Below are 23415 nucleotides of genomic sequence, written 5' to 3'. Positions count from 1 at the left end.
TTACGAAGTGGGCCATTGTTGCTAGGTAACATAACAGGACTTGAGCTATCTGCAGCCAGGAAAGAGAGTCAAACAAAGATATGAACTCACTTTTATCCTCTGTCTTTCCCTTCAACTCCCCTCCATCAGCTGCAACACTGACTCCTGCCTGTCTGGTGTTTTGTCTGGAACCTGATCAGCGTACAGCACATTTATCACAACTGAATAACAAGGTTGCTGTTAAAGGCAATCTGATTGACATGAATCACTTCACATCTTTATCTCAGCTATACATTTTCTGTAACAATTTATCAGGACCAGGTGCTTTGTTTTGGGGAGATATTTATTTATAGCACCTACCTATAGCCACTCCAGGAATTTGATTGCCACTGTTATTTTAATTATAAATAATTATGTTATTAAAAAAAATATTCAATTAAAAAAATATACAATCTTCTTTTTTTAACAAGAGGAGCTTGGTCTCCATCCGTGTCCTAACAGCTCGCAAGCATCAGACTATCGCTTCTCAATGCAATCACTGTCCACACTTATTCATAGATAACAGGTATACTGTATATCTTGTGTACTGCCGACTACTAAGCAGCGGCGTCACTTCAAAGGGCCTCAATCTGCCCAAAGCATCACACAGAGACAGTGACACTCATTTCCTCCTCGCTTATCTGGCCTGTTTTTAGCTACAACACATATATTTAGGTTTTGTAGTAAAATTAGGAGGTCTCATTTAGACAACTCATCAGCTGTTTTTCGTCCATCACGGTGCTTTCAATGTGCCTGACAGGAATACATATAAACAAGTTGTGCTCGCAGCCGGTTAGTAAAATCAAAAACAATGTACCCAAACAAATTTTACTGCTGACACTCGCTTGTGCCGCATGCTGTTCGGACACGGTGCTCCATGCTGATCACAGATCATTCACTGAAGGGAAAACAGTGCTGCAATTTCATTTGCGTATGGCACAGTAACGTAACAGCAAATGCAATCACCTGATTGGAACATGTGACTGACGCATGAAAGGTTTCCTCTTAGACAATATACAGATTCTCTCTGAGCAAGTTATAAACTGTTACTAGGCTACATTACCTTCATTAAAGAAACAGCTTAAACATAAGTTACTTTATCAACAGTAACACTGTTACAAGTCCAGTGCATTCGGTTTTTCATTAAGTTGCTCTGTAAAATGACATACAGTGATCTGACGTTAACATAAAGGGGCTTTATTGTTTCATTCATGAGACACCTTGCATTTATTTGATCCATTATATGTTTGGGTTTAAGAAAATAAACAATGCATTTAAATATATCTGCATTTTTGCCTATATTGTGTCTTAATGATAACCAGACATTCAATGCATTAATATTTTGAACTAATGTTGACCAGAATCAGACTGAAATAAGAATGTCAAATGACATACATTTTGCATTTTCATCTAAAAGACAATGACTACATTTAAAATGTACACTGGGTAATACGGGCCATTCATAACTGATTGTTTGTTAAAGCACATGTTTTAATTTCCAGATGAGTTACTGCACAAAAGTACTGTATGTTCTGAGGTCCAAAGAGCCCTTCCCAGCAGGGCGCACTTTGCAGGCTTTTTCCCCGCACTGGCGCTTCGCCCCAACTGCTACAACTTCATCCTAGGGGTAATACTGGATACTTGCATCAAATCCACCCTGTTGGCAGCTGCTACAGATAAAATCTCCACAGAAATTAATTTCTAAAAAGAAATACAATACACACACTCTGTCAACGTAAACAAGATCTGTGATATTACATATTGTCTCTCCCTCTCGCTCTGAAATTAGGACAGAGGAGAGCGCTGCCAGATAATGTTGGTGCGTAGCAGCGCACAGGCACTGAGCCAGATCAGAAGGAATGTGTGCGTGCGTGTGCGCGCGTGCGTGTGTGTGTATGCGCGTGTATGTTGGCTAGAAGAGTGTCCCATTAGTTTTAATGCTGGCTCTGCACCATTTGCCTTTGCTACAGAGGGGGCAGACAGGCACACTATCATGATGTAAAAACCCTGTAAAAACAATAATTCTCAAAGCTTTCATGCTCATCATGCTTGGGGACTAACAGAATACATGGAACAAAAAATGTATTCCATTAAAGTTACAGTAAAAAAAGAAGACGTTATGAGGTTACTGATACATTTAGCCAAAAAGGGGATTCATTGCAGAACTACAAATACCAGTTGCGTCTACAGTATAGTGTAGGTTATGAGGGCCCGTTTCTACACAGCTGGGGTTTTTTTTGTTGTTGTTTTTTTCACTTGTTACAATGAAGAGAGAGCATTTAATATGAGGATGCTGAGTACTTTTAGTAGAAATCTCTGAACTTCTCTGAAAATCTCTGCTGTCATCACAGTTGCTCTTGTTCAGGAAACGATCACAACAAAGATGGAAAAGCGGATCTGCGGGAGCAGATCAACCAGACACTGATTGTTGCTGGTGACGAGGGTTGTGCTTTTATCAGTGCACATATCGTTGTTAGCTTGTTGTTAGCTATAGTCCCCTAGCTAACGTAAATGCTGTTGACTCAGAAACAAGCCCTCAGCTTTGAGGTGCTGGGATGAAGCATGCCCTTCCTTTTTTCCTTTTTTCTACCATAAAGAAAACACATTGGACACATGGCCTGAAGTAATACAATTATAACACAGAGGCTACATAGTCTGAACCAAGAAGACAAATTTGCTAGGCAGCAAATTACTGCTTGACCCCTTCCCTTCATACCTTTCACAATAAAAGCCCCTCAATTTCCAGTTCAACTCAGAACTGGAGGCAACTCAACAAAAAATCTTACACAGCCATGCACATGCACACACTTTACAACACTTCACGAGTGTCACACAACACCACTCTGGTCTCAAGTGAGAGCAATGTGGTCATGTTTTGTGCACTTTCATTGTAGGTCTGTTGTAAGTCATTGTAGGAAAAAAAAATTCTCATGTTGACATTTATATTTTTTGGTCTAGTTTTGCATATTTGGTATTGTTATTATTTATTACTCATAATATTGTGAAAATTGTATTTTCAACACAGTATAACAAACATGATAAAAGACGAATTCTAGAAAAAGAAATGTCCCTGGGTCGCCAGAAATATGATATCAAAATGGGGTTGCAGCCCAAAAAAGGTTGGGAACTTCTGCTTTAATTATATAGTAGCTATAAAATACAATTCCATCCATTTTTTTTCTTGTCCTTTTTTTTTTAGATACATTCTTAATTCCAGTGCATAACAACAATCCCTCTTGAAACGACCTTCATGGCACAGCCATTTAGCCCAGCTCACATCTGTTTTGCAGAAGATGGGAAGGGATGGAAAAAAAACGAACCAATCACCATGATCTTGCAAGAGGTAAATAAAAATTGTAATATAAACTGGAGTACGTTTTTAAAAATCTACCTGTCTACTACAATATACAGTAGCCTTGATTATCTGAGGTTTCTTAGGAACTATGACTCCATTCGTGGTATGTAAAATGAAGTCATTGCATATATTTTTTAAGATAAATGAAAAAACGATGTATTATCTAGACTATTGGTGTGTTAAAGAATATATATTTGTTATAATAATTGTTATCATTTTACAAAGGCTACAAGTAATGCCAAACTTAAAAGGGCAGCAGTCCTCAAGGCACTTTGTATCTATCTTGGTGGTATCTTCGGGAGTATATGGTAAGCCATTGTAATTGTGATCACATTGCTGTCTTGTATGACAGAAAATGTTTTTAGATCTAATGTCCCTCCTACAATAGTTATTACAAGGTGCATAAAATGGCCTTTATTATGTGAACTTAAACCTGATTTGACCACATAACAAGAGTAACACTAACACATTTACACTGATCATATTATATCAGTTTAAAATATATTTTACATACCTTTCATAAAGACCATAAGATTGAAAATATTTATTAAAAAACAACTAGGAAAATGTATTTGCCTCAAAAATGAATGGCAAGGCAAGCTGGAAATACAGAAATGTTTATGTAAAGTGTGTCATTACAATTAAATGCTGAATGAATAGGTTTTTTTAAATTTTATTTTCAAAATTTACTTAAAATATACAGCACATCCAAGGAGATGATATTCCGAGAGACATGCTAACACACTCCATGGGCATCTTTGTCATCAACAAGGAGGGTGAAGAAACTGGACATTATGATGATTTTGTTGAAGGAGTCGTCATTCTGGACAATATTGGATCTGTAGCCCAGGCTTGTGCAATGATGCTGGGAGTCATCTTTGCACCAAACTCGGCTTACCCCAATATTTCTTTGTTCCCTGCAGAACCTGTTAGAGCTATGGCTATTTTTTGTCTTAACTCTTTCTACCTTTTTATTTTAAAATTTCTTTTTTTGTGTGCCCGTAATGCATTGTACTGTGCCTGTTTTGTATTCACACCCTTGGACTTTGCGATTCCAATTGCTGCAGGCCTGCCTTGAACGCCTTGCCTGCTACACTACATTGCTTAACCTTTTTTCTATGAGTCTTAATATTGTTTCACTGAAAAATTGCACAAATAAAATTTGCAAAAAAGAAATAAATAGAAATCAGGGAGAGGGCAAATGGCAACGCCCCAAGAAATCACATGATGCTCCTAAAAATGTGAGAATTGCACCCAAGATTTCCAAAAACAATTGTTTATGATTTACCAGTTTAGGTCAATAGTCTAATCCTACATAAAGCCATCCTTTTATATCCATTCAATCCATTTAATTTCCTTTTCTGTCTCTAACACAAACAGCACTGTTAATGAAAATGCACTGATAATAGCAACAGTTTGGTTTTATTTACTCATGTTGGCACAATGCAGCACAGTGTTATGGCGGTTAGCACTGCATGTTCTCCCCATGTCTGCTTGGGTTCTCTCCGGGTTCTCTGGCTTCCTTCCACAGTCCAAAGACATGCACATGTTAGGTTAATTGATGGCTCTAAATTGCCCGTAGGTGTGAATGTGAGTGTGAATGGTTGTCTGTCTCTTTTTGTCTCTATGTGTCCTGTGATAGACTGGCATCCTGTCCAGGGTGGACCCCGCCTCACGCCCGATGTTAGCTGGGATCGGCTCCAGCCCCCCGATAGGGACAGGGTTGAAGATGAATGAATGAATGAATGAATGAATGTTGGCACAATGCACATTATGCACTATATATTTATATATTTCTTAAAGTTGTATTAAATGCCCCAATGTTTTAGACAGTGGGGGCAAAAGTTGGCCCCTTAAATACGTTTGAAATTTCCCACACTAGACATATTAATGCAAAAGTAACTCATTTTTTAAGTAGAACCAGCCAAGATGTGTTTCTTTTAAAAAACACTCACAGTTTGGTCAAGTCAGTTCCAACAATGCTGAAGAAAACCATTTCTTGCCAGATTTGGTGCAATGACAACTGACAGCTAAATTACCTAAGAAAGAAAGGCTATTGAACATTTTTATTAAGAGCTGAATATACCTTTTATTATATCATACATCCTTTTCTTTATTTCTTACAATGGTAGGATGCAGCACGGCTCACTCTATCCTCTCTCATTCTCTTTGTTCACTTTCACATACTCTCTCACTCTGCCCCTGGGTGAAGTCTGGTCACTGGAATTCACTTTGTTGGGAGTCTGAAGAGAATGTCTTTAATGAGTTTGCACAGTGCTCGACGCTCCCTGAGAGAGAGAGAGCAAGAGATGATGTAATATCTGGATCTCACACACACACACACACACACACACACACACACACACACACACACACACACACACACACACACACACACACACACACACACACACACACACACACACACACACACACACACACACACACACACACACACACACACACACACACAGGTGAGTGTGAAGTGGGTTTAGGGGACAATACACATGTGCAGATCAAAATTAGAGAACAAATTATTAATACTTGATTTATTCTGAAATATTTTTATTCTTTAATAGTTCGTAATATGATAGAATATCTGCTGTGTCTATACCACTGCTGTCCTAGTACAGTATGTTTTTTTAAATAACCAAGGCTCTTCAACAAAAACCTTTATTTAGAGAAAAAAAACAGTGATCAAAATTAGAGAACAGTAACCACTGTGTCAGAAGAGAAGAGTTCAGCAATGTTTTCTTCTATAGGATTCAAAAATGAATAGGAAGTGTAGAGGCCACAGCTTTGAATGACTTCCAAATTTAAGTTTAGTCCCAGACAGCCGGTATCAGTTACAGTGACTGTGTAACATAAAGTTACTGAATGCTTGTTGAGAAGTTTACAGTCATTGTGAGGACATATATCCAAATAACAAAATCCTTAAAACTGAAGGTAATCCACTGGGTCCCCTCCTCTGATGATAATAGGATTGCTATTCTGTTTAGCTAACAGGTCCTGGTGGATAACCGCTAGTCTCTGTGTATGTCCGCACAATTCTGTTTGAGCGCGTCATGCACAGGCATTCTGGGGCAAGGAATGACGTAGGTATTTAACAAAAGTAAACACAGAAATGCTATAGAGGAGTTTCTGGCAGGTAAAGAGTAGTGCTGACAGAGGGAGACAAAACCATTAAGAAAACTCTGTTTGGAGTGGAATATCGGGTTTTTTTTACACCTTTTACATGCACGATCAAACTATATAACATAATAAAGGACCCAAAAAAACAAAAACAAAACCCTACCCAAAAAAGCATAATGGGGCCTGTTTAAAACAAAAATGCAGCAAATTCATGGGAGCTATTGTGAAAACTAGTGTGACTCTCGCGATTCGATTACGATTCAGAGGGCTATGATGCGATTATAAAACGATTATTGATGCATCTTGATGCATCATTTTTTTCTATACAGAATTTCTTTTATCAGTATTGATTCACATTGAATTTACTTTTATTACTAAAAACAAATAGAACGCATGTGACGATTCAAATGGAAGGTTCCATTTGTCAGCATATATCCCAGCATTGCAAAGTACTTACAGAAAAAAGTAAAGTCTGCCTGGAGCAGCACATGTGGTAAATTAATACAGGCTTCAGCACATTCTGAACAACATAAAAACCTGCCCTTATTGATTAATCCAAAACAGTTCAGCCATATTTGCAGCCGTGTGGCTCTCATTCACTGCTCTCATTAGGAGCACATGAGACAGTAGCTGCCCCTCATCTGTGATAAAATGCGCAGATATGGTGACATAAGATTCTGTGTCAAAGGGTGTCCACGCATCATATGCTAAAGCTATCATACCTGATATCTATAGTCATTCTATACTTTTTACATAATAATGGGTTATTTGAGGACTTCCAGTCAGGTTTTAGAATGAACCTTAGCACTGAGACAATATTGGTTCTTGTTTTACTAGATCTTAGTGCTGCCTCTGACACTATTGATCATCGCATCCTGTAACAGAGACTGGAGCATCTAATTGGCATTAAGGGAATCGCATTTAGCTGGTTTAAGTCGTATTTATCAGATAGATCTCAGTTTGTACATGCTAATGACAAATCCTCCATGCACACTAAAGTCAGTCACGGAGTCCCACAGGGTTCTGTCCTTGGGCCGATTCTATTTACCTTATATAAGCTTCCCTTAGGAAATATTATAAGGAAGCACTCCATAAAAATGCCATTGTTATGCTGATGATACACAATTATATTTATCGATCAAATCAGAAGAAACTGATCAGTTAGATAAACTTCAAATGTGCATTAAGGAAATAAAAACATGGATGACCTGCAATTTTCTGATGTTAAACTCAGATAAAACTGAAGTTATTGTACTTGGCCCCGAAGGCCTACGAAACTCAATATCTAAAGATATTGTTACTCTGGGTGATGTTGTGTTGTCCTCCAGTACCACAGTAAGGAATCTGGGTGTTATTTTTGATCAGGATATGTCCTTTGATTCTCACATAAAATTAACAACAAGGACTGCGTATTTTCAACTGGGTAATATTGAGAAAATTAGGAACATTGTGTCTCAGAAAGATGCAGAAAAACTAGTCCATGCATTTGTTACTTCTAGGCTGGACTATTGCAACTCCTTATTTTCAGGATGCTCCAATAAGTCTGTTAAGTCCAGTTGGTCCAAAATGCTGCAGATCATGTACTGACTAAAACAAATCGAAGAGAACATATTTCTCCTGTCTTAGCTTCTTTGCACTGGCTACCTGTAAAATCTAGAATGTAATTTAAAATCCTTCTCCTTACTTACAAAGATCTTATTGGTCAGGCTCCGTCGTTTCCTCTTTGATAAAGAGCCCTTAGCTTTGTTGTTATTGGCATTCAATTTCTATTAAAGCCTGCATGTACGGGGCCTAGCCTGATTTTGTTCTGCTTACTTATTTCTGCTGCTATAGGCCTAGTCTGCCGGGGGATAATACTTTTCCTGATACCCTGAGCTTCTCTCCTCTCTGTCTGTATCATTCATGTCTCATCAATGCATGTTACTAATTTTACTAATTCAACTTCTTCCCCGGAGTTGTTTGTGCTTTGTCGTCTCGCAGGTCTCTGCTGATCGTGGTAGTGCCTGCTCCCGTGGTCCTGCATGACACTTCCTGCTGCTATTATTACTATAACTCATATAAACTATCATTAGTCTTTTAAATTAGAAAATTTATAGCCATAAAAACACCATCAGTGGTATGTCTCGTCGTATCGCAGCTACTCATCATTGATCATGTTTGCCAGTATAATTATTATCATTGTCATATTCTATCACGTTAGCTGTACTTGTTTCTACTATTCTACTACTTTATTATACTATAATATACTACAATATAACTGCCATAACATTTAAGTCACATTCACATTACTATAGATATTATTATAGTTACTGTTACTTTTGTGGTGCTTGCATTTCTGGGACTGTCTCTCTGTCTGTCTTTGTGTCTGTCTGTCTGTCTGTCTCTCTCTGTCTGTCTTAGTCTCTCTCTCTGTCCATCTGTCTGTCTTTTCTCTCTTCTCCCTCCTATTCTTCTTCCTCCATAGAGCTGAGTCTGTTCGACGTTCCTGCCTGTTAAAGGGAAGGTTTTCATTGCCACTGTGTGCTCAAAAGGGGAATTGTTGGGTCAATGTAAATCATAATTAAGTCATAGAGTGTGTACTCTGTAAAGTGCCCATAGATAACTTTTGTTATGATTTGGCATTGTAAATAAAATTGAATTGAATTATAGTGATCATGACTTCAGTTTTGATCTCGTTGAAGAGGGAGTTGGCCACTGTGTCAGTAAAATATCTTTAAGACGAGACGTTGGAAAACGGACACAAATCCTTGGCAATAAAAGTTGCGATTGAGTTAGTAATTTGCTTATCCTTCAGATTAACTGTTTTTTTAATTAACTGGTGACAGATGTGTCAACTAAGCAGGAAATAAACACTTCCCCTCTCTAGCTCATCCATTTTTCATGTCTTCTGAAACTTTGACATAGAAACGGTTTACTGGGACATTCATTGTGCTCTAGGTAAAAACACATGGAAATATTAGCTGTCTTTATTATGAAAATATCATAATATGTTTGGTGAATGTTTGTCCCCACCACGGTCTGTACTGATGCCTAACTTTAATCCATGCCAAGCCTTGAGACAATGTTGTGCTGCTAGTCTCACTGTCACCAGTTAATTAAAAAAACAGTTAATACGACACACCGGTCAGATTTCTGTGTCTTGTCTCTGTTCTGTGCAACACCAAACTGACTGTACGGGCCCTCTACTTAAGCATTTCGAGTTCCTCCTTTCATGTTCCATGAACAATACCTAATCAATTCAAATTTAGATATTCAATTTTTCACATTTTTGACTCGATTCAGAATCCGCGTGAATCCGCATCGGGATGCATCTGTGAATCCATCAAACCATCAAATCTAAACTCTAAAGTTTGGAACAGATTTGGATTCTATAAGAAGGAAGGAAAACTCGACAAAAGTCTGGCCAAGTCTGGTCAGTTGTGTTAACAGCTTCTAAGTTAATCACAGCAGCTACAGTATAGCCTGTTTTATTGCTCAGGACCTCAGACCTTACATTGAAGTCATGTCTCTGGTTACATGGGAAATACGTTAGAGTTACCGTAATTTCCGGACTATAAGCCGCTACTTTTTTCCCTCGTTCTGGTCCCTGAGGCTTATACAACGGTGCGGCTTTTCTACGGCTTACGGTAACCAGGGGCGCGCACTACCGAGGATGCGCGAGACCGAGGCAGACATCTGGCGCCGGGTAACGAGAGCAAAACAAAGAGTAGGAGAGCTTCAGCGACAGTTTGCGCGAAGGAAGTGTTCATGCAAACACCCTCAACATGGAAAACAAACGGAGAAGTGCATATGATGCTGCTTTTAAGTTAAAGGCAATCGATCTGGCTGTCAAAGAAGGAAATAGAGCTGCTGCACGTACCCTTGACATCAATGAATGGCTGGTTATTTTGATAACGTAAACGGCCGCGGGACTGCACTTTTACTGCCGTGTTACAGGCGAGCACTTTGTATTACTTTGCACCGTTGTATTATTTGCACGAATGCTGTTCGCCATGTCAAAGATGTGAAAGTTTGATTGAATGATTGAAAGATTTATTGTTAATAAATGGGACGCTTTGCGTTCCCAAACAGTCATCTCTGTCCCGACAATCCCCTCCGTGGTAGCAGGAACCCCTATATACTACGGTAATTACACATCAAAACGCCTGCGGTTTATAGTCGGGTGCGGCTTTTATATGGAGCAATCTGTATTTTACCCTAAATTTAGCTGGTGAGGCTTATAGTCAGGTGCGCTTTATAGTCCGGAAATTACGGTAGTTTGTTCATACAGTAGGATCAGTCTTTTTTTGTCTACCTGTGTCTATTGGAAAAGTCAAACACAATGACATTTTATTCTGAAATGAGGCCTTTGTCTTTTTTTTTTTTGTCCCATGCCATAATGTAAATGAACAAAAATACTTTAATGAAATATATTTATTTGAAGATAAGCATCAGTGACACAACATATAATTGGCTTATTTTAATTCATCATAGAGAATGAATGTCTTCATTAACCCTCTGAGGTCTAAGGCTATTTTGCATACTTTTGTTAATTCCCCTTTTAAGGGTATTTGCATATAACATAATACCCAAGTGTCTTCATGGAAATTTTCAGAAAAAACTCAGCTTTCTGTAGAGTGAGGCCCAAATTTGTCCTAGAGCAACGTGTAAAGAGATTATTTGTATATATGTATTGTTACCTGACGTATTTGAATTTAGAATGGAAAATGAATGTGTTTACATTTAACAAATATTAACTGTATCTGTCAGATTGAATCATATTGCATTGAATCGTCCCTGAATTGTATTGTAGCCTATGTATCAAGAGACATATCGGATTGTCTCATAAGGGAGAGATGCACCCTAGAATTTACACATTCTCTTGTTTATAAAACCCTATATAAATATTTTCAGAAAGATCGGTCGAGAGCAGGGGTTTTCAAAGTGTGAAGTGGACCTCCCCAGGTGAGAGGCAAACTGTTTCAGGGGAGGCTCAGTAAAAGGAAGTGAAGAAATATTACATTAATTATCAAAACAAGATCACCTATACAAAGTCAGTACAAAGACGCAAATAGACACAGACAGAATTTATGGTGGGCAACACCAATGTGACACCGTGAACGCAAACAATTATCTGCGTATTTGCTCAGTTGATGTGTTAACTTGAGCGATCAAAATTATATGTGTGAAGACAACATTTATAAAGACCTATTTTATGGATCTGGTGTAGTCTGAAATTATGTCAAATGGCTATATTAGGCTGTCTTGGCTAAATTGTCTTGGCTCAGTTGTCTGAGTGGAGGCCAACAGTCTTAGACTTTGAAAACCCATGATTTAGATCTTTTCCAGTTCCAATTCTGGTTATCAGATTACTGCAACCTCCTGCTGCAGCTGTCTGTACTGCCAGCCTTACATGTTCTATTAATACTCTTACTACTGCTGCTGCCAATAGCGTCACAGAAGCACTGATCAATCCTACAATAGTGGACCAGAGACATGTTATGTAACATTTTAGCAGCCATCCCTTATGTCTTTCAGACCTCCATTCCTGTATGTTTTCCACTCAGCTGTGATTGGGCAGATTAACGGCTTTTGGTTCTTTGCAACTAATTTGCTATAAAGACAGGGAGCATCTGTGAGGGATTCCACTTGCTGCCTTAAGTGAGAGATGGATGCACAACAGCTGGAGCTGCATCTATTTACCCCTTTCACACATGCACTGCAGACCCGAACTTATCTAGACATTAGCCAGAGCTGTATGTGAGATGGCAAAGTTCAATGTCTGACTGGAGAGATGACAAGATTCAGGAACTTCTGTCAGTAAGAACTGACACTGCAAAGGGAAATTCAAGGAACAGGCAGAGACTTGGTTGTTTATGACCAAATTACAAACTGCTACATCACCGCAGTGTAATCTGTGTCATGTCATGCATGCTGCAGCTAACTAGTGTTAAACAATACATTTAAATCGGTGCCATTTCAATATCTATACTTTTAAGATAAAAAAAGAAAGGGTCAACAACAGTAAAGAATGGCTTTTTTATTAAGGCAAATTTAAAGTAGAAATTGATAAATCTTAAGCTTTTCATATATACGTATATGATGGTGTTAGTTTCTTCTTCTGATACTTCTTCTTTTTGTTAATAGCCTATTATTGTTAGGGCCCAAGCACCGCGTAGTCGGCGAAGACCCTATTGTAATTGGAATTAATATGATTATTATTTTTATTATGGGTTTTTTTCCTCCTCTTAAATCGCATTTTTGAGGGCCTAAACGTGTAAACTTTTTTTAAACCTTGCAAACTGATCAGAAGTGGTGAAAAAATTTATATTTTATGGGTCTCAGTCTTAGGCGTGGCAGAGACACAAAATATCCTCTTGGAGGTATGCCCTAAACACAACAGGAATTATGTCATTTTTGTTCATTTTTGGACTTTTTTTTCTCCAAAACTTTGCTCTGTACTTTAACGAACTCCTACTAGAGGTCAACGGAATGACTTCAAAGTTGGTCTGTACACCTTCAATCAGCTTGGCCGTGGCTGGGCCTCAAATTTTGCCCCCACGCCATAAACCAGGAAGTGGTCTTTACCATGACCATACATTGTCCAATCTGTCCCAAACTTCTCAGGCATGATTGGACTCTCAGCCTGAACACATCTATATGAAAATAGTCACTTAGAGTCATAGCGCCCCCTGGCGACAGGAAGTTACATTTTCTATATTTTGATGTCCTGTTCCTAGCCTGTTGAACACATCCACTTCAAATCCTGTCAGCACATGACCTTCATGATGCTAGATCATGCAGCTTTTGGTTTTTCATCAAATTCTGTTGTCGTGGCGACCATCCTTCGCTGTAAAACAGGAAGTGGTTGTAACTTCAACATACATTGTCCAATATGCCCCAAATTTCCCATGATTCATAACAGTCCAGGCCTGAACACATCTGCACCTCAATATTTAGTCATAAATTTTGCCCCACTGGCAACAGAAAAAATTACAAATATCTACCGATTTACATGAAACTTACATTGTGGGTTCTTCACCTGATGTAGGGAAACATGATGCATGTTTTGTGTATGTTGGGTATTATTATATTATTATTATTATTATTATTTATCCAAGATATGGCAGCTGCTATCCCTTGTCATATGCCTTTGAAGTATTGGCTGTAACACCATAAACACATTCATGTCCTCTAAATTCTTAATAGAAGTCCCCTGTAATTGTTTTTATTCTAAAGCTATTATCGTGAAGTGGCAAAATAAGGGAAAGGTTGGGTTTCCATTCAATATAACGGAAAGTACTAACAGGGAAAGTAAACTTCAGATCACAGAGTTTCAGTTATAACCTACAGAAGTCCTGAGAGCAAAAGACAGAGACTTTGATCTGGGGTTGTCCCGGGCCACAGTCAGCCAGCCGCTGCCACTCAGCTCCCCAGGGGCACACGGGCAGAGACGCTCAAGTCTCACATCTGCTAAGGATTACCTGTTAGCTAGGAAACAACTAACAGGAGGCTAACGTGACCTGCTGCCAAGTGTAATGTTGTTAGCTAACGATAACCTCACTCACTTGCACTGAAGCTTCGCTTTCCACCAAGAGTTATCACTTTGAAGTTAGTTTAAAGTTGGATATTCGACGGATATTCACTCCGGTCCCAGCCATGACTTTGAAATATCTAATTTTAAACTAACTTCAGAGTGATAACTCTAAAGCTTTATATATATATATATATATATATATATATATATATACGTATATGATGGTGTTAGTTTCTTCTTCTGATAATTCTTCTTTTTGTTATTAGCCTATTATTATTAGGGCCCGAGCACCGACAAAGTATGTATGTATTGGAATAATGATGATGATTATTGTTATTATTATTATTAATAATACTATTATTATTTTATTTTTTATTATTATTATTATATTTTCCTCCTCTTAAATCACATTTTTGAGCGCCTAAACATATATAACTTTTTTTAAACTTTGCAAACTAATCATAAGTGGTGAAAAATGTGATATTTGACCCTTTAACCTATTTATGGGGCTAAAACCACTGATGAAATGAAGCTTCAAGACAGACAAAACCAAAGTCACACTTCCTTTATTTAAACAGCTTTATATCATATATATATATATATATATATATATATATATATATATACCTCCAGTTAAACCTGTTGACTTCCTGTTTATACTGGGTGTTTCACATTAAAAGCCTTGCATTAGTTCAAACTCAAAGGGCATGATCGCTCGCTTTTTATTGCGGATTTTTATTAGATATGCAAAGATTTATCAGTTGAAATTTGCAATTGCATTTTAGCATTTGCTTTGTTGACTGCAAACGGCCTTTCAACAAACAAGATGATAATCACAGATGGCAGTGGCAGATGTTAATCTGTTGTGGTGCATCAATTTTGCACTGGCTAAATGTTGTGTTAAAAGTCTAAAAATGCTTTTGAGAAAGTTATTAATCAAGAAGTAATCTTTTTCATGTGAAAGAAGGTTATATTAAAGGTTGTTTGTGTGACTGAATTTATTCTCCTTCAAAGGAGATAATGGAGTTAATGGAAATTCACCAGGATCAACTTCCTACCTAGCACACAAGGGGGAATAAACCAAGTCAAAACAACATCAGTCTTCGGATTGGCTATTGGTCAAATGAATATTGTATACATACTGTATGTATCTGTGGATCCCTACTTTTTGTGTGAAAAGTCTGTAGGAAGTGTTGAGTTTCACTGACAGTGGCTTAACAGGGAATAAATAAAGTGTCAGCGATTGAGAATAGTGACTGAAAACAGTCTTCATGAGAGAGTAAGTGAGAGCAGCAAAGTGGTGTGTTTGACTGTGTTGTCTCATCTCATCTCATCTTCAACCGCTTATCCGGGGTCGGGTTGCGGGGCAGCAGCTTTAGCAGGGGACCCAAAACTTCCCTTTCCTGGGCCACATTAACCAGATCTAACTGGGGGATCCAGAGGTGTTCCCAGGCCAGTGTGGAGATATAATCTCTCCACCTAGTCCTGGGTCTTTCCCGAGGCCTCCTCCCAGCTGGACGTGCCTGGAACACCTCCCTAGGGAGGCGCCCAGGGGGCATCCTTACTAGATGCCCGAACCACCTCAACTGGCTCCTTTCAACGCAAAGGAGCAGCGGCTCTACTCCGAGTTCCTCACGGATGGCTTAAGTTCTCACCCTATCTCTAAGGGAGACTCCAGCCACCCTCCTGAGAAAACCCATTTCGGCCACTTGTACCCGCGACCTTGTTCTTTCGCTCATGACCCAGCTTTCATGACCATATGTGAGGGTAGGAACGAAGATTGATCAGTAGATCGAGAGCTTTGCCTTCCGGCTCAGCTCTCTTTTCGTCACAACTGTGCGGTAGAGCAACTGTAACACCGCACCCGCTGCTCCGATTCTCCTGCCAAACTCACGCTCCATCGTCCCCTCACCCATGAACATGATTCCGAGGTACTTGAACTCCTTCACTGGGGGTCTGGACTCATCCCCTACCTGGAGTTAGCAATCCACCGGTTTCCTGCTGAGAGCCATGGCCTCACATTTAGAGGTGCTGATACTCATCCCAGCTGCTTCACACAGCTGCGAACATCGTCTGCAAAAAGCAGAGATGAGATCCTCAGCCCACCAAACTGCCTCGATATCCTGTCCATTAAAATCCAAAACAGGATTGGTGACAAGGCGCACCCCTGGCGGAGGCCAACCCCCACCGGGAACGAATCTGACTTACTTGCGAGAGTGAAGAGCTGGTCCGTTGTTCCACGTCCAGGACGGAATCTGCATTGTTCCTCTTCAATCTGAGGTTCGACTATAGGACGAACCCTCCTTTCCAGCAACTTGGAGTAGACTTTACCAGGGAGGCTGAGTAGTGTGATACCCCTGTAATTGGCACACAGCCCCTCCCTTGGCACTGTCCCAGACTTCCACGCAATGTTGAAGAGACGTGTCAACCAAGACAGTCCCTCCAAACCCAAAGCTTTCAGCATTTCTGGACGAATCTCATCAATCCCTGGGGCTTTGCCACTGTGAAGTTGTTTGACTACCTCAGTGACTTCTGCCAGAGATATTGACAATGATTCCCCATCAGCCTCCAGCTCTGCCTCTACAAAAGAGGGCGTGTTTGTCAAATTAAGGAGTTCCTCAAAGTGCTCCGTCCACCGCCAAATTACCTCATCAGCTGAGGTCACCAGCATCCTGTCCTTACTGTAAACAGCTTGGAGGGTTCCCCATTTCCCCCTCCTGAGATGTCGAATGGTTTTCCAGAAGCACCTTGGTTCTCCGAACTCCTCCCACCCCTGCTGCTTGCCTCTGACACAGCAGAGGCTGCAGCCCTTCTGGCCCGTCGGTAACTTGCAACTGCCTTTGGAGTCTTCTGGGATAACATATCCCGGAAGGCCTCCTTCAGTTGGACAGCTTCCCTGACCACCGGTGTCCACCACGGTGTTCGAGGGTTACCGCCCCTTGAGGCACCTAAGACCTTGAGGCCACAGCTCACCGCTGCAGCTTCAGCAATGGATTTGAACATTGCCCACTCCGGTTAAAAGCCCCCAACCTCCTCAGGGATGCCAGAAAAGCTCCGCCGGAGGTGTGAGTTGAAGATCGCTCGGACAGGGGCCTGCTCCAGACGTTCCCAGTTCCGTCCGGAATCTTCCCCCATCCTCTGACCCAACTCATCACCAGATGGTGATCAGTTAACAGCTCTGCCCCTCTCTTCACTCCAGTGTCCAAAACATACGGCCTCAGATCAGATGATACGATCACAAAAAAAATAGATCATCGACCTTTGGCCTAGGGTGCTCTGGTACCACTTATGAGCATCCTTATGTTCGAACATGGTGTTAGTTATAGACAATCCGTGGCTAGCACAGAAGTCTAATAACAGACGACTGCCATCATTGCTCACATGGGCGTTAAAGTCTCCCAGCAGAACTATGGAGTCCCCTTCTGGAGCCCCATGCAGGACTCCATTCAGGGTCTCCAAGAAGGCCGAATACTCTGAACTGCTGTTGCACAAACAACAGTCAGTTTTCCCCCCTACCACCTGCAGGCGTAAGGAGGCGACCCTCTCGTCCACCGGGGTGACCTCCAACACCGCAGCGCTAAGCCAGGGGTTTGTGAGTATTCCCACGCCCGCCCGGCGCCTCACACTCTGGGCAACTCCAGAGTAGAATAGGGTCCAACCCCTATCCAGGAGTACGGTTCCAGAACCGAGACTGTGTGTGGAGGTAAGCCCCACCAGATCTAACTGGTAGCGCTCCACCTCCCGCACAACCTCTGGCTCCTTCCCCGACAAAGAGGTGACATTCCACGTCCCCAGAGCCAGCCTCTGCTGCCTGTGTCTGGTCCGTCGAGGCCCCTCACCTTCACTGCCACCCGTGCAGCAGCGCACCCGACCCCAGCGGTTCCTCCTGCGAGTGTCGGGCCCACAGGATGGAGAGGAGGGAGGTGTTGACTGTGTTGTTGTTGTTTGAATAAAATACGGCTGTGGAAATGTACATTATATTGAAATAACCATGTGAAGACCTCCTCAGTGTTTTTTTACCCAGTCGGTATCTGTTCTATTTGACCTCTTTGTTTGAGAATTGATGCTAAGCAGTAAACACAGGCTCGCCCATTACAAGATGAAGATTGTTCGGAGGTACACACTCATGATGAACTGATGAACTGCCTGCCTAGTGAGGCCACTGTCATGATATAGAACAGAATAGAATAGAATAGAGTAGAATACAATAGAAATACTTTATTGATCCCAAGCTGGGAAATTGCAGTAATATAACGTTAAAGGTAAAATGTATCATTGCATTATGATCAGTGGTTAGTCAATTACATTTGTTGCCATGTAAAATAATTCACTGACCCAAAATTAACCCATTAACAGCAGTAGCAGAACTAAAGAGGTGTGAGCGACACAAAGCTTTAGTATTTCAGAGGCAGTGTGTGTGTGTAAAAAGATCCCGTTTGCCCCATCCCGTGATTTATGACACTGCTTTCAATGAAAAGCACATTCAAGCAGTAACAACAAAAACTTAAACATAAAGGAAATTATGTGCTTCTCAATGTTCTGATTAATGTGCAACTTGGAATTTTTTTAATCATTTCATTGTTACTTATTAAAATCGAACATTTTCGATGCAGAAATCAGAGTGATCACTGCTTCTCGAGGCTTAAAGATTAATTTCATGCTTGTCTGTGTGTGTGTGTGCTAGATTTTTCCACCGTGGTATCGATTCATTATCAGTATTGAGATATTTTACGCAGGTATCGTACTGAATTCATAATTTTGGTATCGTGACAACACTAATCCAAACAGCTCTAACTACAGGTGAAAACACTCTCAGGATGCATTGAGGACGCATTGAAATAAGATATCAAAAAACACATTCGGAGGTGGTTCAGGCCGCATGCGTCCACATTCTGATAGTAGTGAGAACGGGTATGAGACTCCTATTCACATTAGGGATCGCCTACTGACCTGACGTCCTGTGTGTGAGAGGAAGTTAATCCTCATTCACAGGCTTTCTAAACAAGCCTGTAGCTCTGTGCATTTTAAACATTATTATGTTTTAAGTATTTCTCATGATACAGAAACATCTGAGAGTGTTCTGGGTGTTCTAATCAGGCTGTCGGTGATGTGTCAGGCAGTTCTCTGGAGTTTTTCCGCAGTTGCCTTTTAAAGGCCACTCCAGGAGCCACCTGTGGATAATAACCTTTATTTAAGCTTAAAATAATGGACCCACATAAAGATATTCCTGTTCTTTTGCAGGATTAGCCGTTGATATTGACAAGTCGGAGCAGCTGTTAAATGGACAAACACATTTATTTCCTATAAATTCTTCACAATAAAAGCCCCTGGTTGTTTTGTTATTCAAATGCTTTTACTGTGAAGCAGTGAAATAAGAACATGGGGCTTCATCTGTAGGAACTCAACATGACGGTAAACTACAGCAGCCAGCTCAACACAGAGACTTTTAAAATGTCTTTCTTTCTGCTTTCCTGCAAATCATGGCAGGTAAAAGTTGTTATATGTATGCTCATAAATACACCAAAATTCAGAACATATTACACACAAACACTGCTTTTCTCGTTTGTGAGAGAAAAGTCAGAAGTAGGAAATCGCTTTTTCATGAGTCATCTCATGTTTCTGTAATAATGATATATGTAAGATAAGAGGAACAACTGAAATTCACACACAACACAACATTTTTCATTTAAATATGTAGGTTATCTTTACATGTTCAGATGGACAACACACAGACTGGAAGCTATCCACCTGTGGTCGGATCACACAGATCTGACGTCCCTACAAAATGGTAACTGTAACCTGACTCTTGCTAGATGAATTTCCTTCCTCCTTGCTTCCCTCATCCATCTGGGATCGCTCCATTGGAAAGTGATTTCGGGAGGATGGGCCTTATCAAAAATCTTTGCATATGATTGGATAAACCACTTGTCTATCATCTTTATTGACATGCTACTTAAACCACTCACATTGCAACCAATCCGTGACGCTGATGAGAATGAGGAAAAGAAAAGCCAAACAGAACAGGCGACATGGTTTCCACCAACAAAAGCCTTCAGAGCTGTTCTCTGGTATTCTTTTAAAGAAGAAAGATTCTCTAGATTGGACAACACCGATGAATCCATATGCTTCCTTGATGCGAGCCGCCATTGTTGTCTGAATCACAACAGTCGCTTCTCCACTACGTCACATCTATAAAACCCTGCCCAGCGGTCCTGTCCAGCTCCAACACCTGAAATCACTTTACTATGGAACGATCCCAGATGGTTGAGTGGAGTTAGGCTGAAGCAAGGTGAAATGAAAATCATCTTAGTCAGGTTATGGAAACTGGGCCTCTGACAACATATTGCTGCTAAATGAGAACATGATCAAAAACAACCAGGAATCTACACAAAAGGAAACAACACAGTTACAGTACATGTTGTTTTTTGTATATACTATACAGCGCTAAACAACTAAACACTCTTCTTATAGTTGAAACGCAGGCGAGGTACCATAAGTGTCTTAAGTGGTTGTTGGGTGAAGTCAATAGAAACAAGACTATCTAAGACAAAAACGATGAGTATCATAAAGCTACATGGTGAACTAAAAATTAGGAAAGTCCCTCACAACAAGAATAAACATGTTATCTCTAGCAAGCTCAACAGACACAGCCCAACACAGTACAACTGGTAGACACAGCAGGACTGCCAGTCAGTAAATATTTTCCACAAATAAATGACCACAAAGACAACTAAATGGAACAACACAAGGTGAGGATAAAGAAGGATCCTGAGGCTTCAGATTTAGACGAAGAGAAGTGTGGTCATATGGCTGACTGTTTCTATTATTGTGTCCAGCCTTTAAATATAAAATAAAGTTCTTACTAGGGCAGGCCACTGTATGTGTTTGGCCTTGGTTCCCTGCAGCAGGCCTCCTGCTCCTCCACCTGCTCCTCCCCCTCCTCCTGCTCCCTCCTTCCTCTTGGCCAAGACCAGCTGGTGCTCCAGTAGAAACAGCTGGAAATCCTCATAGACCTTCACCCACTCTCTCTTCTCCCACTCCTGGTCGTCAAACTCCACATATACCTGCACAACAAAGACAATTATTATTAGTATTACAGTATTAAAATATTTCTACAGTGCAAGTTAGAGAGAAGGAGAAGGAGAAGAAGAAGAAGAAGAAGAAGAAGAAGAAGAAGAAGAAGAAGAAGAAGAAGAAGAACTTGAACTTGAAATCAAAGTGAACAGCATATTAAGGCTACATCCATACTGCTACGTTTTCATTCAAAAACGCTGTTTCAAAACTAAAATGATCTCCATCCAATGTTTTAGCACTGTATCAGAAATAATGCCTATCATATTAACACAACCTGAGTTCACATTTCAAATGACCATTCATGTACACTGGGAAACCATGTGGCAGTGTAAACAGGAAGCAGATTTTCTAACTTTACTCTGAGGAAAATCATGGATGTAGAAGTTAAAAATACAGAAAATACCAGAGATTTCTTATCTTGTCTCGTTGACGAGATGGAACTGTTACTGTACTGTTAAGTAACACATGAGTATATGGAGGTCGGTGTCGGAAAACACAGATTGGGAGTTGTTACAAAGCAAATACGGTGACATATTAAAGTGGTACCAGGAGCATTTTCCATCACTGGAGGAAGCCATGACAAAGTGTGTGTGTGTGTGTGTGTGTGTGTGTGTGTGTGTGTGTGTGTGTGTGTGTGTGTGTGTGTGTGTGTGTGTGTGTCTGTGTGTCTGTGTGTCTGTGTACGTGCATTAGCCATCTTCATTTCTTCATCTCCTCATTTCATCCTCACTCCCTCGTGTCTGATGTTCTTCCTATCTGTTCCCTCATTCCTCCTACTAAATAACAGACCACTTCCCCACTCTCCCCTCCATAGGCAGAGACAGGAAGAGGGATCAGCGAGTGCATCTCTCCTCAGTCAGCCTCCAACCCTCCCTCTCTCTCTCCTATAACGCACTACTGCAGTCAACTGAGTGATCACTCCCTGCCAGCAGGCACTGAGGCTGTTACCTCAGTCTGTCCTTTGTTTAGTGTTACTGCAGTCTCCGTGCTTATGACCTACACCTATCTGTTTATTAATACCTCCCTCTATCCTTCATGTCATATGGACCTGTTTCACTCTACACCTCCATCTCCACTGATAACCGATGCCTGTTTCAGTTGTTTCACTAGAAGTCATTCCAGGACACTGCTCCCTCTACCCATCTGATCTGATGTATTGCTCTTACATCCTCCATCCATCCTTTCATCTCTACAACAAAGGTTAACCTCCATTTCAGTTCAGCTGAGTGTCCTTAACATTTGTCATTACTTCACAGCTCATTCTTTCAGCGTAATGTCATTTAGCGATACAACTAGCAATTATGTTCATTACTGATTCATCAACTGTATTAGTTAAAGTTGTACTCCATAAGAATTGAGATATCTTATTTCTAGCGGCCTCTTTGGTGGTAAGATGTAACTGCAGGCCAGCCTGTTCTTACAGAGGCTCCATCTTGTCACATTCACAGTCACTATGTGTGTCTTAAATCAATACACACACGTTCCTATTACACTTCTGCTCTTACTACAAGCCTGAATCAGAAGTTGGAAGTCCTTGATTTCAGATTCAAGTGAACACAGTATAACGGTTGGTGATGATCTGGGCCGACAGACCAACCGCTGTCAGCAGCGTCACTAACATGGCGGCTTCTTTCTATCTAGAGAGGGAATGTCTCCACAGACACACAGATGTGAATACTCAGCAAAAAGGCAACAAGTGCTTTCATTAGTGGGTCACATGATCAATCACCATTGTTTTAACTCACTCTGTGATAGATAGGAACTTAAAAAAAAGACAATTAAATAGATGAAAATCTTAAAGAATACAACTTCAACTGTTTTTTAATAGCTAATGAAGTCAAGCAAATGTTAACAGTTTTTGATCAACTTACTTTCAATAAACTGACTGATATGTCAACTAAATGTTTTAACATCAATTACGTGAATAATGATCACAAACATTGATATAATATAACATTTGTGGACTTCTACTTCTACTAATGTTTGTACACAGTAGTAAAGTGTTTTAGTTTTTCTTTGTTCAGCTTTTTGGCTTTGCTGTAAGTCCATTATTTGTTCATTAAGAGTAACAACAAAACCATAGTCAAATTTCTTGTATGTAGGTATACTTAGCCAATAAAGCTTATTGTGATTCTGGTGTCGTTAAACAAACGTAATCCAAAAGTTAATCTGTTTTGGGCTTCAACAAGACACTACTTGGGACACTTTGGAGTAAATAAGGTCTTGTGAAAAGGGTCAAAAAAAGGCATGAAATGTGTACAAATGCAGTCCTTCTCAGTAAAATAAAACCACTGAACAGAGTGGAGACTGTTTGCATTGT

The 23415-nt window shown here is 40.2% G+C and overlaps 1 protein-coding gene across 2 annotated transcripts in view; it reads right to left on the bottom strand.

The window, feature by feature from the left end:
• The window catches only part of jmjd1cb (jumonji domain containing 1Cb), a gene marked incomplete at its 5' end in the record, with an annotated part of 219480 nt that overhangs the window by 125199 nt on the left and 70866 nt on the right, over positions 1-23415 (bottom strand). For both annotated transcript variants that reach the window (XM_083933314.1, XM_083933315.1), the window contains one exon: positions 20885-21085. In XM_083933314.1, coding sequence (XP_083789440.1) covers positions 20885-21085 — 201 coding nt within the window. The remainder of the gene's footprint in view (positions 1-20884; positions 21086-23415) is intronic.

The sequence above is a fragment of the Echiichthys vipera genome, assembly GCF_963691815.1.
Source record: "Echiichthys vipera genome assembly, chromosome: 18".
NCBI classification, from domain to species: Eukaryota; Metazoa; Chordata; class Actinopteri; order Perciformes; family Trachinidae; genus Echiichthys; species Echiichthys vipera.
Note: the sequence above shows the minus strand (reverse complement) of the source record. Positions and strands in the feature narration are given on the sequence as shown.